Here is a 17,852-nt window from a genome sequence, read left to right as displayed (position 1 = left end):
AAATATTTATATTTCTGTCATCAGAAAGACATTCGAAAGAAGAATATATTATTATGCAAGGAAATATTTAATTCGTAAAAAGATATTTTGTACACAAAATAGCAAAAAAAGGATTACTTTAAAATATTTTTTCCCTTTAAAGCTTACATTCCGGATATCATGCGGTACACACGCAAGGAGCCGCAGGTGTTCGTTTTTTATTTGGTACAGATTCCGCCGCTGTCGGTATGCGGTATGTGGTGACATTAATATTGCAAACGTTGCACATCCTATCCGCATAATTAGGTTTTTAATAATATTTCATTGCGCTTTGATTTGTTTTTCTTTGCGTTGTTTACTCGCACCCGGTTAATCTCAACCAGCCTCATAGTTAGATAAACTTTTTTGAACTTCGGAGTAAGACGTTCTCAATAGCTGAATAATTGTTATTCGATGATTTTTCGGCGGACGGATGGACGGACAGCGGAGTCTTTGTACTAGGACTCCGTTGGCAGCCTTCGAGTAAACCCTAAAAATTAGACACTCACACACGGCTTATATAACCATCTTTATTTTCTCATACATTTGACGTACATAATAGGATATTATATTTAAGCAGCGAATATTTTTTATCAATAACAGCCTGGTAATACTTACATTATTTACTCAGGCTAAGTTTAACACAGAAGTTTTTACAGAATCTATTAAGGAAAATGTTAGTAAACTAGGTAAAATTTATACCTATCAAGATGTCTACTGAAAAACTAAATGGCCACATTAATGACAATATTAAAATTAGCATCGAAACCGATCCCTCGCCTAACGGAACAAGTGACAGTGAAATTAAAACGATGGACGATAGAAGTGATAAAATTGGACTAAAAATGGCTGACGCTAAAAGTGATAATCCTACAGACTTACTAGGTGTACCCAGGAATGGACATCGTATGTCGTTTATGGAAGAAGAGAGCGTAAAAGAAAGAATGAGACTATCTCTTTTGAAGCAGTGTTCGGCCATTTTGAAACAAGGAGACCAGAGGTACACCAAAGAGACATTGCATCGCACTTTTCAAGATGAGGTAATGTAACACTCATTAATCATTCCTTTCATATTTATTATGACTGTAATTTGCTATATGTAATTAATCGTTTTGAATGCTAAACGGCTGTCAAGCTAATTAAATTGTCATCAAAGTCGCCTACGTTCTCTCACCTACTTTGAACTTTATAGTTCCGCAATCCAATTGGTAGGTCCAAAATCAGCAATACTTAATTTTGATGTTTACAAGATTATTAAGGCAGTATTTTTCAATCTCCTTACGTAGATACCCTTTTCAGATACATAATATTATTGAAAACAAAATTGCCTGAAAACAAAAGTCTTTAACCAGTGTGTCCTTCCCGTCCTCACCTATGGTGCTGAAACGTGGACACTGACAAACGGCCTTGTCCACAAATTCAAAGTTGCTCAGCGAGCTATGGAGAGGGCTATGTTAGGAGTTTCCTTGAGGGATAAGATCCGAAATGAGGAGATCCGCAGGAGAACCAAGGTCACTGACATAGCCCAAACTATTAGCAAGCTGAAGTGGCAGTGGGCAGGCCATGCTTGTCGTAGAGGCGATGGCCGTTGGAGCCGGAAAGTCCTTGAGTGGAGACCGCGTTTAAGCAAACGTAGTGTGGGACGCCCTCCAGCACGATGGACCGATGATATTAAGCGGCTGGCGGGAAGTGGCTGGATGAGGAAGGCTGAGGACCGGGTGTGGTGGCGCTCTTTAGGGAAGGCCTATGTCCAGCAGTGGACGTCCACAGGCTGATGATGATGATGATGATGATGAATATTATTGAAGCTTTAAAATGTGAGGATTTGTTTTCGACATAAGCCTTAGTAAACTTTAATATAAAGCCATATTGTTCAGATTACCGAATAAATCTAAATCTAGCTATCATGTTTATCATCATTATAATAATAATAATTATTTTTTGTGAATAAAAAGTATTATTTGCATATTTTTTTGGAATTTTGTGTGTGTGGCTCACAACAAACTCTTCTCGTTTTAATATAATATTCTTAAAATTACCGATGATAATATTATACACATTATACCCACTATTGCCATTGGTACCAGTGAAGAGCAAAACCTGCAATTTCAATATCATATTGGTGCACTCGAAGCACTTATTTTCCATTCACGTTATCGATTTTGTGCAAGTGAATTTCGCACTTATCTCAAAAGCTTAAAGAATAAAATTTAAATAGGTTTTTGTGATAAACGTTTACAAATTACCCGAGATGATGGTCAGTATTAAGATCCACAGAAATATTCTGTATTTGTTTTCGAGTATAAGAGTGTAATTTCGGATCGTAAAATGCCAACTCACATTTTTAGGCAATGCGATGTTAATTGGAAGGGAAACCATGTACCTATGTTTTTGTTTCAGGATAAAATAATTCAATATTAAGAATAAGATAATTAATAATTACTAATATATCGTTAATTTTTCATCACTTTTTTTATTAAATTGATCCAAGAGGTTTACAAGTTTTATATTTTAGTGAGTATTTTAGGTGTTTTCTACCAAGTATTTGGGTTGCCTTAATCATCTGCCATTGTTTCAAATGATTTTCAACTAACAATTATTCACAACATCTGTTTATCAGTCGTACAGTGTTATATAATATGAAGCCCACCAAGTCCAAGTCGCTGTTCAACGTAGTATCGTCATATTATGACGTTTCGTGCAGTTTCTAATGCTAGCGCGATTTAATTCTGTCTAGCGCCGTCTAGTATTTAATTATCTAGCTGTTAACTTTAGCCCCTTAGAAAAAAGTTATTACAACTTTTTTTCAACTTATTATACTGGTATTATCTTAACTGCAGCAGGTTAAGATTTACGGTATTATTGCTCATTTTATATTTTAGCCAATAGTGAGGGAGTATTTGCTAATCAAAGATATACTACTGCTTGTCCTAGCCAGAAAGTCAAACTACGGGTGCTGGGCCTGCTACATAATATTATGTATAGCACTAAACAGGTGCTGTCAAGTTTAAATTTTTACAGTGAATCTACCAGTCCAGTTGTCAGATTTAGTCCATACACAATCTAAGCAGAAAGTTCTTCCTTCGGGCTGTCTAATCTTATCGTAAAATAATTAGTTGATATTTTCTACAATTGAAAATGATTAAACATGTCCTTAGTAATTCTTAAAAACGTGTGGATTTAATACTGCAATATGAGAATCTTACTTTAAATTAAACCCCCAGTTGGACAGTTGAAGTACGTAATATGTAAATTACTTACGCATGGAATTCAAGGTACTTTTTCTCTCGATCTACCTGCGTTTATTTGTATTAAAATTCATTAATTTGTGTGTACATTTTTACCCGATTACGGCAAAGCCGAAAGGAAGGGTTATGATTTTATTCATATAAATATTTGTGCAAGAGAATGCAATAGAGTATAATTTCTATCAAACGGGGCTTTTTGCAGAGTGCGAGTCATACACTGCGGCGATTCTTTATAATATTATGCCTCCATATTAATATTTAAGAGCGCTCTCCACGGCATAGCATGATAGCATGCTATTTCAATTCGTATTTACGGGCGGCTTTCTCGAGAGCGAAATGTGCGATGTATCGACATAGCAAATGCCGGGGTTTGTGCCGCCGGGATCTAACGGGTTCCTATGACTCTTTTGATGTCGTTTGTCTATCTAGTGGGAAGTCCTCCAACGCTTCGTTTTCTGATGCTGTAGAGTTAGAATATAAATAAAAAAGTAGAAAAAACTTATTATCAGCACAATATTATATTTTCATGGAGAGGTGCGTGTGGAGTGAAACCTTAACAATTGCAATTACTTGAGACTTTATCATAAACGTAGAGCTATCGCATATTAGCGAATTATTATCGCACATAACTCTTCCAGGTTAGACATTCTATCTTAGACTGCATCATCACTTGCTACCAGGTGAGATTGCAGGGCTAATTTGTATCCGAATAAAAAACGAAAGCCTCTGCGCTGCGCATAACACGCGGTAAGTACTCCGCTCTCCACACCTCGTACACGATGTGTTCCACTGATTTGAATCAGTAATGTTTAAATGCCTATCAAGCCTTTATCTGAGCTGTAAACGCTACATGATATATTGGGATAGCCTCGTGAGATGTAACACGTCTGTCCGTGTGTAATGCTAAAGTCGTGACGCTGCATTGTGACGATCGATCTCAATATTGTCACGCACGGCCGTGTGCGGGCGTTGCGGGCACAGAATATGGATTAAATGATTGGACTGTGGTTGAAATCTATAGAGCGCACTCTGACTTTGCTTAGACTTTTGTTTCAGTTAAAACGAGACAGCTTTATGCCAGCGGTATAACGCTGTCTCTTTTTAACAGTGTCTCAAGTCTAAGCAAAGTCAAAATGCGTTCTATGGATCTTAGCCTGAGTCTCAAGTCCCTATGAAAAAGTACTTTTATGCTAAAATTCAAACTATTTTTATGCTAAAATTCATTTGAAGCCATCCAGCCTTCTAAGTTCTACCAGAAAACTGTCTACTAGAAAAAGTACTTCTACAATGAAACTTTAAAAACTGAACCTAATGACAGACTTGAATAAAACAGAAAATTCTTCTATCCCTTCCAACATACTGAAATATTAAACACTTTAGTAGACGGCATGAATAAAACATCGACGTGTTGCCGTATCGATCACACCCTAATGATCTATCGATCAATGATCTATAGATCAGTGATCTAACGATGATATACGTGCGCGGTGCCCAGGAGTTATGATCATTGCGTTTACAGTTGACTAGATATTGTCAGGCAGACGTATTGCCGATAAATGTACATAGTTGATTTTTCTGTTTTTGTATTTTATATTTAACTAGCTGATGCCCGCAGCTTCGTCCGCGTGGATTGGTCAGATCCCCTGCAGCATCAGGATTGAGGAGTTGGACTCCAAATTTTTGATGAAACAATGTCGCAAAGTTCCTCTATCGATTAAAAAAGAAATGACGCAAATCGGTTCAGAAATCTCGGAGATTTCCGTGTACATAGGTAGAAAAACACAACTCCCTTTTTGAAAGTCGGTTAAAAAAGTAGCCTATGTTACTCCCTGGTCAATTTTCTACTTGTCTGTGAAAATCCCGTCAAAATCGGTTCAGCCGTTCCGAAGATTACCCTTTTCAAACAGACAGACAGACAGACAGACAGACAGACAAAATTTTTAAAAACGTGTGATTCAGTTATAGTATCGTTCAAATAACCATATGACCTTAATATGCGGTAGTTATTTCAAAATTACAGACAGACACTCCAATTTTATTTATTAGTATAGATACACTAACTGACCCGGTCGGCTCCGTTCGAGTTATCAGATACTACTCGCTGATGTTGTACATTGATGGTACTATCTCAGAAACATTCCCGCAAGTGCCAAGAGCAACTGTACAAAGCGGAAATCAATCGCAAATCAACCGAATAAGTCAAGCGCATACGCCCTCAAATCTTATTAATTCATAAATCCTAACTTCACTAAAGTGAAATTCCCAGTAATATATAAAAGTTAAATACTAAAGGAGTGAAAGCCATTAATGCGATATGATCTTTTTTGACATCAGTGAAAATATGATAATGATGATGATATTCTGTAAAAAATGTAACCTGGAACGGAGGCCTCAATTAGTAATACCGCTCCTGGCTTCGGACGCTTAGTCTGCCTCTACAATTTTTAACCCCGACCCAAAAAGAGGGGTGTTATAGGTTTGACGTGTGTATCTGTCTGTGGCATCGTAGCTCCTAAACTAATGAACCGATTTTAATTTAGTTTTTTTTGTTTGAAAGGTGGCTTGATCGAGAGTGTCTTAGCTATAATCCAAGAAAATCGGTTCAGCCGTTTGAAAGTTATCAGCTCTTTTCTAGTTATTACTGTAACCTTCACTTGTCGGGGGTGTTATAAATTTTTAATTTACACTTGTATTCATAATAACTATTCTAACATTTTACACTTACTTGTGATTTACTTATACATACAAACTTTTTACTCTTTTCTGGTGACTGGTACCTACATACTTCTCTCAGAAATACAATGGTAGTGACTTTGTCATAAAGTTAACCTTCGTTCGCAATCATTCTGCTTGCTGTAAAATGCACGTAGGTATGGCAATGTAGGTCAGATTCAACTTGAGATATGTCGTGATTGGCCAGATCTGTATGTGGGACAGCCAATAGCAATGGTTTATGTCATGTTGCCTGTCGATACATGCAATTAGATTTAATACAAATTAGTTTTAAATCAAACGTTCAGCCGAGCGAAGGTTGAAGGTGATCTTGTCTCGGTCTGTTTTGCTTACCTACTGTAAATAATCTTATTATAATAATGTCAATGCTATTTTGAAATTATAGTAGGTACTTGTATAAGATTTCACATATTGTAATTTTAATATTGACACGAATCAACGTTATAATCTAGATCGCGACTTACTTAGCCTCGGTCGCATGGATTTAAGCGGGCAGGCGGGCAAGCGGGCGGACAGACAGACAGACAAATAGACAGACAGACAAACAACATAGTGACCCTACAAGGGTTCCGTTTCTCCTTCGGAACCCTAAAAAGTAGGTATTTGGTCAGAAAGTGTAGTTAAATTAAAGTTTTGTTCCCCTGCTTCTGTTATAAAGTATCGTTTTCAAAATCCACCAAACTAGAAATTCAACATGTACATAAACGGATTCCATCACGTATAGGTGGGCATGAGAAAAATTCCTACCCACTGGACCGTAATATCAGCTTCTTATGAACTAATACCTCACATAATTAACAGTTTTGATATCGATCAGAACGGAAGTGAGCCATTTTTTCGTTTCGATATTAATTCACTGACGCGTTCATCTTATGAATTATTAGAAGATGCCAGCGACTTCGTCCGCGTGGATGTAGGTTTTTGAATATCCCGTGGGAACTGTTTGTTTTTCCCCGATAAAAAGTTGTCTATGTCAATAACATGGACGCAAGCTACCTCGGTACCAAATTTCATACAAATCGGATGAGTGGATGAGTCTTTAGGAATCCCGTGGGAACTCTTTGATTTTCCGGGATAAAACGTAACCTATGTCCGTCCCCGGGATGTATGCTAACTCTGTACTAAATTTCATCAGAATCGGTTTAACTGTTGGGCCGTGAAAAGGTAGCAGACAGACAGACACACTTTCGCATTTATAATATTAAGTAAGGATTTCAATGCAGTTATCGGACGCAGAAAGTTTTCAAACTGGGATGCAATATTGAAACAATCGCTAGAATGCGCGATTTCGCGCGACAAATTTCATGATTCTAGAATCTAGGTCAACGGGATTTCTTGACAGACACGACAGACAGACAGGCAGACAACGAAGTGATCCTATAAGGGTTCCTTTTTTCTTTTGAGGTACGGAAAGCCGGGACTGGCCAACTGGTAAGTTACCCTAATTAAGTTACCCTAGTCACGACTGAAATTCTGTCGTGTCGAATTCAAGATAACAATCTGGACTCTCGAAAGATTTAGTTTTATCTTTAAATCATGTTGCTTCCGTTTTGGCGTTGTATGTCTCAGAAAGGTCTATTGATTCAAGACGTAGACTGATCGTTTATCTTTTGGAGTCGGAATTTTATCTTTTGTTATTGAAATTATCACTTTCATTTCGCTTTAATTGGTTAGTAATAAATAGTAATAAAATTCTCACCTATATCTACCTATTAGTTATATATACTTATCTATGGTTATAGCAATCAATTGATCAAATTGATTGAAGCCGATTGTTGCGTGTATCTGATTTTGAAGTTTGGTACAGAGCTTGCATCCCCGGTGAGACATAGACTGCTTTTTATCCTGGAAAATGAAAAGGTAGGTACGCACGGGATTTAAAAAACCTAAAACTACGCGGACAAAGTCGCGGGCATCATCTAATCGTCTATATTAATTAAAAAGGGGGAACTGACTGACATATCAACATACGGCGCAAGTTTAGAAAGTTGAGATTTTGGATGCAGATTACCTTTGTAACATCTTCTAAGAAAGGATTTTCAGAAAGCGGAGGATTTTCAGAAAGCGAAGTTGAACCAGATCAGCAATAATTTAATTAAAACATCAAAGCTGCCGCATTAACATAATCTCCCATCGAATGATAGGTATGGTATATTGATTTTTGATTGAAATATTATTGATCCCGATCTACTTTCTCTTTTGACAAGTTGTCGCAATCAGACACACTTCAATTAGGCGATGACTCCACATCTTATGTATGTAAATTTTTAACTAGTTTATGGTTTTTAATTGATTGGATGTGTCTGAGAGTAAAGCCGCTTAACCACTACGTAAGTAAACTTACAAAAAACATTGTGTGACAAATGAGTTTCTGAATCACAAAATTGGACAGAGGACTTCGTCTGTGTTGGCGTCTGCTGGCGCGCGTTCTGTGTCTTTTTGGAGTGTTTTTTTGTTGGAAGTGGCCGGTTTTTGTGTTATTGCTGGTGTAACTGACTGGGAGGCGCTCAGGAGGGGTGCCACGCGTGTGTCGGCGGGTGCCGGCACGGACGAAGTCCATACTTATACATATCAGATACTTGTAAATGACTACAAACTTGACATTGGCTTATCAGTGTAAAGCCAGACGAGAGAAAGAAAAAAAAAGGTTGGACAGTAGCGAAAAGCTGAGCTTTCAGTTGCTCACAAGATAGTAGATAGTAGATACCTAAGGCCGTAATCTGTTTACTAACAAATATTATTGAAGTGTCTGTCTGTAATTTCGAAATTGTTATTTGAACTGTCCGATAACAATATACTTATTACACGTTTTTAAGATTTTTGTCTGTCTGTCAGTTTGAACAGGCTGATCTTCGGAATGGCTATCGGCTAATGGCTTCGGAATCCACTCGGCCGAAGCCACGGGTATCATCTAGTGAATTATCTATACATATAATAAAATTGTAGAAAAGTGGTGTCTGTACAATGGAAATATATAAAAAAAAAGTAGCAGGGGTTGTTATTATATCGATGCCGAACCCGAAATTGTAATTAATTTTTTTTTGTCTGTTTGTCTGTGTGTTTGTGCACGCTAATATCAGAAACGGCTTATTCGATTTAGACACGGTTTTCACTAATATATTGTAGTAAGCTTCACTTAACATTTAGTGTCAATCGGTTCATAAATAAAAAAGTTATGTCAATTTAAAGAATCACGCTGGCCGAAAAGTCACTATTCCACGCGAACGAAGTCGCGGGCACAGCTAGTAAATTATAATATTGTAACTTTTTATGACGTGAAAAGAGTTTCTTGTCTGTTAGAAGAATCTGCATTCTGAATCTGAACCGGTGCGTGGTAGAGTCACAGGCGTAGCAGAAGAGATACTAGTTGTCCTACAAGTAGGTAATAAACTTTGATTTTGACCTCAAGTTTAGCGACGAACGTGAAACCCTAAGTAGGTAATTTAAAACTGTTCTTCAAACTGTTATGACATGCTACAAAACTTAAGCGCTTAACTTAGGTAACTTACGTTTCCTTCGAGCACAGAATACATATTATGCCTAATTGGTTAGAGGTACAAAAATATTTGTAAAACGAAACGGTGAGATGAGAAATTAGATTGTATTTTTTATTTTAATTAAAACATTTTGACAAGCGTGGGCCATTTGGATAGCTCACTCTGATTTGGATTGAGTTAATTGGATTGAACTGTCAATACTAATTAATCTCAATTACACTATGACACTATCTACAATTATAATAATATTTTGTTATTTTTTTTATATGCACGTTAGTTTGCTTGTTTAGGTAGTAAAAATAGTTAAATACCTTTTCTTCTGATTATACGCTGTAAGGGTGCGTTTCCACAGATCAGAAGCTGGGCGAAGCTAAGGCTGGCTGGATTAACGTGATAATATTTTAGCAGGTTTTAAAAAATAAGTAGGTAGGTATTGTTATTTAATCGAAATGCTGACTCCTATCTTTAATAAGTACCTATATAAAATGTACAATTGTACAATCTGTGATATTATGGCAAATTAAATGAATATGAATATGAAAAATAAATGTCCCTTATCTTGGGTCGATACCAACGCCCTCAAATCGTCACTGTCATGTCAGCAACACGCTTGCAACATGGTTTATTTCTATTAATTAAAATTCTTTGATCATAACTGCTTTTGAACCCACATCCAGCAAATAAAAACATAACATGACCTATACACAGATCTTCCACTTATAAGGCACTATTAATGATCCAAGCAGACAAACTAACAAACTTTTTCTATTCAATTATACAGCAGATATTAATAAGGGAGGCCGGGGCACCAAACATGGCTTAATCATGTGATAAGGTGCAATCAAATGGATGGTATGGCCTAATGGTTCTCAACTAGATACTTGAGGTTGAGTATCATAAATCTTAAAGTCTTTGATATCTTCCGTAGGTTATTTATTTATTCGATGGACAATAATTATAGTGGTTCTATCAAGAACGTATCTAGTACAATATCTAGTGTTGGAAACGTTGGATAGTAGGTAGGATATTGGTAAGTATTGAGAGGCTATAACATATTTTTAAACTTGCCATTCCACTTTAATTAGTGTTCAAAAACACGCTTCATAAGTACTGTTATGAATTACATAATAAAGTAACATTAGATAGTGTAGTATCTAAATTGTTGTTTGTATGATTTGAAAAGAGTAACTGCTGAGTATCTTGTCGGCACTTTTTTATAGTAAAATAGCGAGCAAACGAGCAGGCGGGTCACCTGATGTTAAGTGATTACCCCCGCTCATGCAGCACCAGAGGTACCGCCGCGCTGATCTTTCAGGATTTTGTTGAGGAACTAGAATCTGCTTTCCAAACTGGTGGTAAAGTAAAAGATGTATCAGAGACACATGTTGACTTCGTGGATATAAAAAAAATTATTTAATAAAACAGTGAAAGGAAATACCATCAATATTTTAGTTATGTAAGTAACGTAATAATAAAAGTTTATGATACAGTTCAAAATAGAATACCGAAGAACCAGTTAAGACCTACCCATGGATAAGGTATATCTAGACAAACATAGTTAATTTACAATAATAAAAATATGACCTCTATTGTGCCTAATTAATTTTCTTATAAAGTTGTGAATAGCGAAGCGGCTTAGCAATATCGAAGATGCAAACCACTACATATAGAAAAAATTATAGATTTGAAGAAAGGGACTTCAAGGGATATACATGATACATTGACTAACGATTGCTACAACTACCAGTCAATAACTATAATTTTATCCATACTCGATGCCTTCGTATCGTGTCTTGTATAAGTCTATAGGTTCCATTAGCAATGCAGTGGGATATTCACCATTAAAGACAACCATAAACGAATCAATGACCGCACTATGCTCTATAGAAAACCTATACCTATTAAGTTCCATAAGATGCTATCCGTTTCATAGAAAAAGGTAGGTACAAGGCCCTATCACCATAACGGAGTGCTAAATGGTAATCTATTATAAATGATTTCCCTTTTTTACCTTTGATCCATTTTCACGGTATCGGTGAATGCAAAACTGTCGCCGGATATGGAAATGATTGCTGCAATTTATTACTCAATTCCTTTCAACTGAGCTGCTTTTAATTGCATGGGTCCGGCACAAATCTTTTTCTTCTAAGTATATAATGTTATAGCTGCTCTTTAGGCGGATAAATACTATCCTTGTATACCTCTGGCTCTTTCTTTTACCTTCGACTCCAAGTTTCTTTTTCTTCTGCTTCACAAAATCATTGCTCTTTCTTTCCAACACATTTGGCTCAGCAAAAGTGATCTTTTTCTTCTATATGATATAAGATCTGTTCTTTTGCCGAAGTAGTTTTTTTTCATCTTTGCACTATATCGCTGGTTTTTTTTTTGTGATTCAACCTCAGTTTTTTTCTTCTGTTTTACAAAATCCTTAGTCTTTATTTTCCAGACTTTCACGTGACATTTTCTCAGCACTTTTACAGTTCTTATCTGTCGGATCGAGCCGAGGATCGTTTTAAGAATAGATGAAGGCAGGCGGAGATCCTTAGGGTCTGCTTCGATCACTAGGCTACTTCCGTTTACTGCATGTCACAACTACCAGCGTAACTAGGTAAACCTAACCTAACCTACCTAGACCGGCTCCTCCACCCCTTACACCGGTCCCAAACCAGTACGACAGACTATTCCTACTGAGAAGTGTCCTCGGCAACAACCGGACGAATAATGCCTCGCTATGCACAGCGTGTCTGATTTTATAGTCCAACGACGACAGTGGGGAGATGACGTAATGCTCAGTGAGCAAAGTATTGACAGCTAAAAGTCGGTACCGCCGACACGGCCATTCTGACCTGCGTACGTCCTCGTACGCTAAATGTCACAAAGCATGTGAGGACAAAACCATAACCACAAAATCATTATACCGCTCGTCCATCCTGACTAGCAGTTAACTGTTAATGAACATCTTTCTCATTCTAAACCTGGACACCAATGTCCCCTCAACCACTCAACACTAGTGGACCGGACATCAGCGTCCCCTCAGTCACTAAACCTCCGTAAACCAGAAACATTACAATAATTAACGTACAATGCTATTGGTTATGATTCTGACCATCACGGCTTTTTCTAGGTCTCTTTGGCTTGACTAATTCATCACATCTCAACACTTAGGAAGTTGACACAACCAACCTAGGTTAAAATCACTTTCAACTGATCATCTGTCTACAACATAGGCTAACACTGCGAGAAGAACCAAAACCTAATTATAAGAACTCATTTACTGACATGTCGCGACGCGAAAGTTAGTTTAACCGATTCTAAACTACAGTTCATATGATTAGAGCGCAATTGCTATTGCAACTCTTAATCAATCATGATCTAAACATTATTCAAAACGAATTTACCACTGGTTCGGAATGCCACAACCTAGCGAGAAGAACCAGCAAGAAACTCGGTGGCGTCTAACTGAGTCATTAATTTCTTGGCATCTAACTGAACTTAAAAACAAAAATTTTTTTTTTTGGTTGTTGTTAAGGATATGTGGTTAACTGTAACTGTGCGGTGTCTATGACAGTAAAACTCTTTTAACATCGTCGCGTCACGGCCATTCTGACGCGCGACCGTCCTCGGGAGCTAGCTGGTGACCGGTCCGTCCCCACCGTCCCTGATTCATGGATTGTCCGATATTGCTCGTGCGCGTTCGTGCTCGCCTTCGTAAATCAGCGCCGACATGGCCATTCTGACCACAGGTCGCCCTCGACCTGCCAAAGAAAAAAAAAAGAACACAGTACCGTTGTACGAAACAGATTACGCACGGAAGCCCTCATCCTCGTTGGACACGACTAATAGTGAAAGTAAGGAGGCCCCTGTCCTCAACTTACGTCACAAAACACAGAAGTAAGGAGGCCCCTGTCCTCAACTTACGTCACAAAACACAAAAGTAAGGAGGCCCCTGTCCTCAACTTACGTCACAAAACACAAAAGTAAGGAGGCCCCTGTCCTCAACTTACGACACAAAACACATAAGTAAGGAGTACTGTCTATTTTCTTCATCCTTCCTATAATAAGTATTTTTTTTCTTTTCATAGTTCAAATCTAACATGCGTATAGTTGTATGCTTCATTAAGTAGGTAGGTAGTAGATACGTTTCACCACTGGGTTTTTACTCCACCTAAGGGATCACTAAACCCCAGAGAGCGTTCAGATATTTTAATTATCTCGCCACGGGACTCCACTGCAGTTTTTGTAGACCCATATGGTCTTTGTAACCACGTCATATAAGTAGATGGAAACATGCTATTTAAATATTTAATTAATTATTTATTAGCTTCAAAACTTTTTTCCCCGTTTTAGCTTTATCTTTTCGCCAGGGTATTTCACTGCAAAAAGACTGCAAATAATAAAACAGTTTGCGGGATATGGTTATTTATAAGTACCCAGTGGTCGTGGATTTATTTAATGTAGGTACGTAAGTGCTTACGATTTTTATGTAATTTTACGTAAAGTCGTAAGCATTTGCTAGAAACGCCATAAGACCTTTAAAGCCAAGTTATTTACCTATTTATAGTCAATAATAATCTAAAAAATACCACAGAAATCCATAAATTTTTATTCTACTTTAATACAAATTGTTATTGCCACACTAATATGGTGTTGAATGGTATTTAGCTGGTTGGCACTGTTTATGTAATTCCAACAGTATACATATTTAGTAGAATTCACATTTGAATTCACTACTAAGAACTCTCTGAAATATCGTAGAGATATCTGGAATATCAACAAAATGTCCATTTTGTCCAAAAAAAATGAAAAAATTCGTGAACAGAATTCATATCTCTATCTTTATTAAAAGCTCAGAAATTAAAAAAATTCAAAGCTCAAAAATAGTAGTAGGTACTAGGTACTTATTTGAGTTAAAAATTTAAACTAATTAATTAAAAAGAGTGAAAAATCTTTCGACTCTGAAACCAGATAGGTGCTGACATCGGGAAAGGGACTGAAAAATTATCCGTTCCTTTTTCATTGGTGCATACTGAAATCTGTAATTCAGTAAACGAAAACTTTGCTTATATATAAAATATTCTGTTATAAGCACAATTTTCGTTAAAAGTTAAACAGGCTCCTATAATATATCACAAATATTATTGACTACATTGATGATTATTTATTAAACGATTTATCGAGGTAGAATTGCAGACGAAGCTGAAGTATTAAACGTAGTTAATAAGTAATATTCAATAAATCTCAGCTATTTTCTAATTAGTGGGAGCTCGCAGTAACGAGGCTTGGTGCGACAAATCCGCCATTTTCCTTATGTTTTTTTTTAAATCTTTATTAAGGTTCTACCACATTATAGTTTTAATGACTATGAGTATTTAATTCGAAGTATGCAGTTGAAAGAAAACCGGAATTGGTTTATTATATGTATAAGCTGCCACATCATCCAAGACCATGCTCTTCAATATAGTATATCTATTATTATCCAGTTTTTTTTAGTTAATTTTTTTTCTATTAATAAAATATTATTCACTAAAAAGAACCGATAAGTTTCTCTTTATTTGTTATACTTAACTCTTTAAAAAACCTGTTTTTAGTTACCAAAAAATTCATACTGCAAAATCGTTTTCAAGTTGCCATAATTGCTACCATGGTTGCCTTTCACCACATACGAGCAACTACTAACAATGTATCGAATTATTATAGGACAGGTCTCAATATACGAATTAGATATTATAGGTAGACCGAACGGCAACCAATCTGGTGCTTAAAAAACAAAAACACCAAGTTTGATAAACATCCCGTTTATTTGGTTTACTGTGCATATTTGAGTTAGACAGAGTTTAAATAGGTACTTTGGATTATACAAAGTTACAGTGTTGGTTTCTGGTACGTTTATGGAATTCTACATAGTGTAACTGCGCCCTTACATCAGCTGTCAGTTTGTAACGTACGTGATATATTTAATTATACACTCAGTATGGAAACTGGGCGCTTGTTAGCTCCGCTAGATATCGACCAGGGATCCGCGGGGCTCACGCTTTTTCTTGCGAACGCCACAAAAACCTTTCTGTTACCTAGTACTTAGTGCCTACTTACATGCTAGTGTATTTCAACTTCAGCACTTTTTTATTATTCGACGACAAGTTAGCGCTTAGCTATCTCGCCATTTAGCATACCACTATTTATCATAAACGATATACCGACTTAACTACTACAGTTACGATTCTAACCGCCGAACTTTAAATAAGGTAGGTACCTAATCCATAAGTACTAATTAAATATAAAATTATAAATACGAAAGTTTTGTCAAGTTTTTGATAATTTTATTGAATTCCTGCCGCACGGCTAACGGGAACACAGGAACTACATATATCTTTCCACAGTCCATCTGTTTAATAATTTTTGACGAAAGGTACAGAGATAGCTTGCGTCCCAGGAAAGGACATAGGCTACTTTTGTCCCAAAAAATCAAAGAGTTTCCACGGAGATAAAAGTTAAATGCGTATCTGATCATTTATTTACCTATACAAGCATTATTTTTATTTTACAACAGCGTGGTCCTAAAACGCTCCCTTGATATAAATTATTCCTATTTATTATGCAAATCTGTCATAAGTAGGTAATATTGCGCTGCTTTGCCTACTTGCTAAGCTATAAATAGCCCATTGTCATGCATCTCACAATAATTAAAATACTTATCTACTTATACCATACGAGTCATTACGAGTATATGCATATCTACCTACACTAAGCCAGATTGACACATATCAGTCGACATACATAATGTTAAAGATTCACTATAAGATACTTACTAAAACTGTAAATAATATGTCCTACCTTAACTGCGACCTATTCAGTAAGTTGAGTTTAAAAATTTAGGTCCATAAATAGTAAACTATAAATGGATGAAATGTAACAAGGCTGACTGTCAGCTTATTAGTGCTTACACCAGATTTAAGACCAAGCATCGAGCCTTCGACTAGACAGTAGACATTTGCGAATATGTAGGTAAGTACCTACTAAGGTTTCTCGAACGACTCTCGCTCAAATAGTTACTCCTAAGATACAGAGTAGGTTAAGAAAGATATAAATGATATTATATAGATAGGATATAAATCGGGTAGTAAGTGCAGGACAAAGGAGTGACCCAAACTGGCCTATCTGATTAGAACCCTATAAAAGAGTCGTCGTGGTCGTCATTTGCCACGAGATCAAATGCGTCAGACTACTGGGTCTCTCTGTATACTGTGCCTAGGATGCCTGTCCATTGAAACGGAGCGGACCGGAGACGTCTTGAGCGGACAAATCACATCATTGATAGACTAGCGACCACTCTAGCCTTCGCTTCCGTAGGAAGTTCAAAAACGTGGCCTTATTCCCTGTCTATATTTCAAAGGAACCTTTGGTCTGGTTTCTATGTTCAAGAGCCAACTCGAAGCTATGGGATGAAAGAGATACCTTAGTAGCGAAAAATGTTACCGAGGTGGGCATTGTGGGCACATACATTTCATGTGTCAGCCTGACAGATAAATGGATCCAGTGGCTATCTAGATTTTAGTTAAAAGCTATTTAGTACTTGAAGTCAAACGTTAATTGGTTTGTATAGCTTAGGGAGTCACGTATTTCAGATTTATGTAGTCTGTATAAAATATAATAGATATAAATTGTTCTAATCCTTTGTATCTTAGACGCATATGTAACTATATGTTATTGATTATTATGTTATGTAGTTTGAAAGTTGTCTACTCAATAAGAAGACACAACTTTCTATAAAATAACATTGTAGAAAGTCTACCTAACGAAACTGTTTTCGAAGGATCTTTCGACATCTTTCGTACCTAATATGAACTGGTTTAGATCACCCTTTCTGTTTTTTGACTTGGCTGAGTCATGGCTTAGTTGAAACCTAAAAACGTAATTCTGGGTAGGTACAGTCAGCAACAAAGATAGGTTTGCACCCGTCTATAGTCGCTTGTACTGGCGGGTGCAAACTTAGTTAAGTACATAGACCTATATATTAAATGGTGACTGATGAGTGATGATTGAGTGGTCTTGTCCACTGAGGAGGATCTCTGAGGTTAGTAGGTACATCCGTATTTAACGAGCGAAGAGTGACTCGACTTCCAGCCTGAAGATGTCACAGTAGGCGCATTATATCTTTGACTACATTATAATTATGCTCTTTACTAGCTACGAATTTGATCTTGCATATAAGTATAGGTTTTGAAGGTTTCTTACATCTTGGTTACGACAGGGGCGTGGCAAAGTTAAAACATTATACTCAATTAAATAAAACGTTTGGATTGGCTGTTCTTGGCCTCACTTGTCACAATTAATGTGAAATGACCAATGGTAAAGCGAT

The 17,852-nt window shown here is 36.8% G+C and overlaps 1 protein-coding gene across 1 annotated transcript in view; it reads left to right on the top strand.

Moving 5' to 3' along the window:
- The first annotated feature begins 680 nt into the window (after positions 1-680).
- LOC123865695 (NADPH oxidase 5) overlaps positions 681-17,852 on the top strand; it is a 39,034-nt gene continuing 21,862 nt past the window's right edge. Inside the window, exon 1 of the mRNA XM_045906900.1 lies at positions 681-1,058. Within this exon, the coding sequence (XP_045762856.1) occupies positions 729-1,058 (330 nt within the window). The 5' untranslated portion in view covers positions 681-728. The remainder of the gene's footprint in view (positions 1,059-17,852) is intronic.

The sequence above is a fragment of the Maniola jurtina genome, chromosome 5, assembly GCF_905333055.1.
Source record: "Maniola jurtina chromosome 5, ilManJurt1.1, whole genome shotgun sequence".
NCBI lineage: Eukaryota > Metazoa > Arthropoda > Insecta > Lepidoptera > Nymphalidae > Maniola > Maniola jurtina.
The sequence above is the reverse complement of the archived record's forward strand: the minus strand, read 5'-3'. Positions and strand labels throughout refer to the sequence as shown.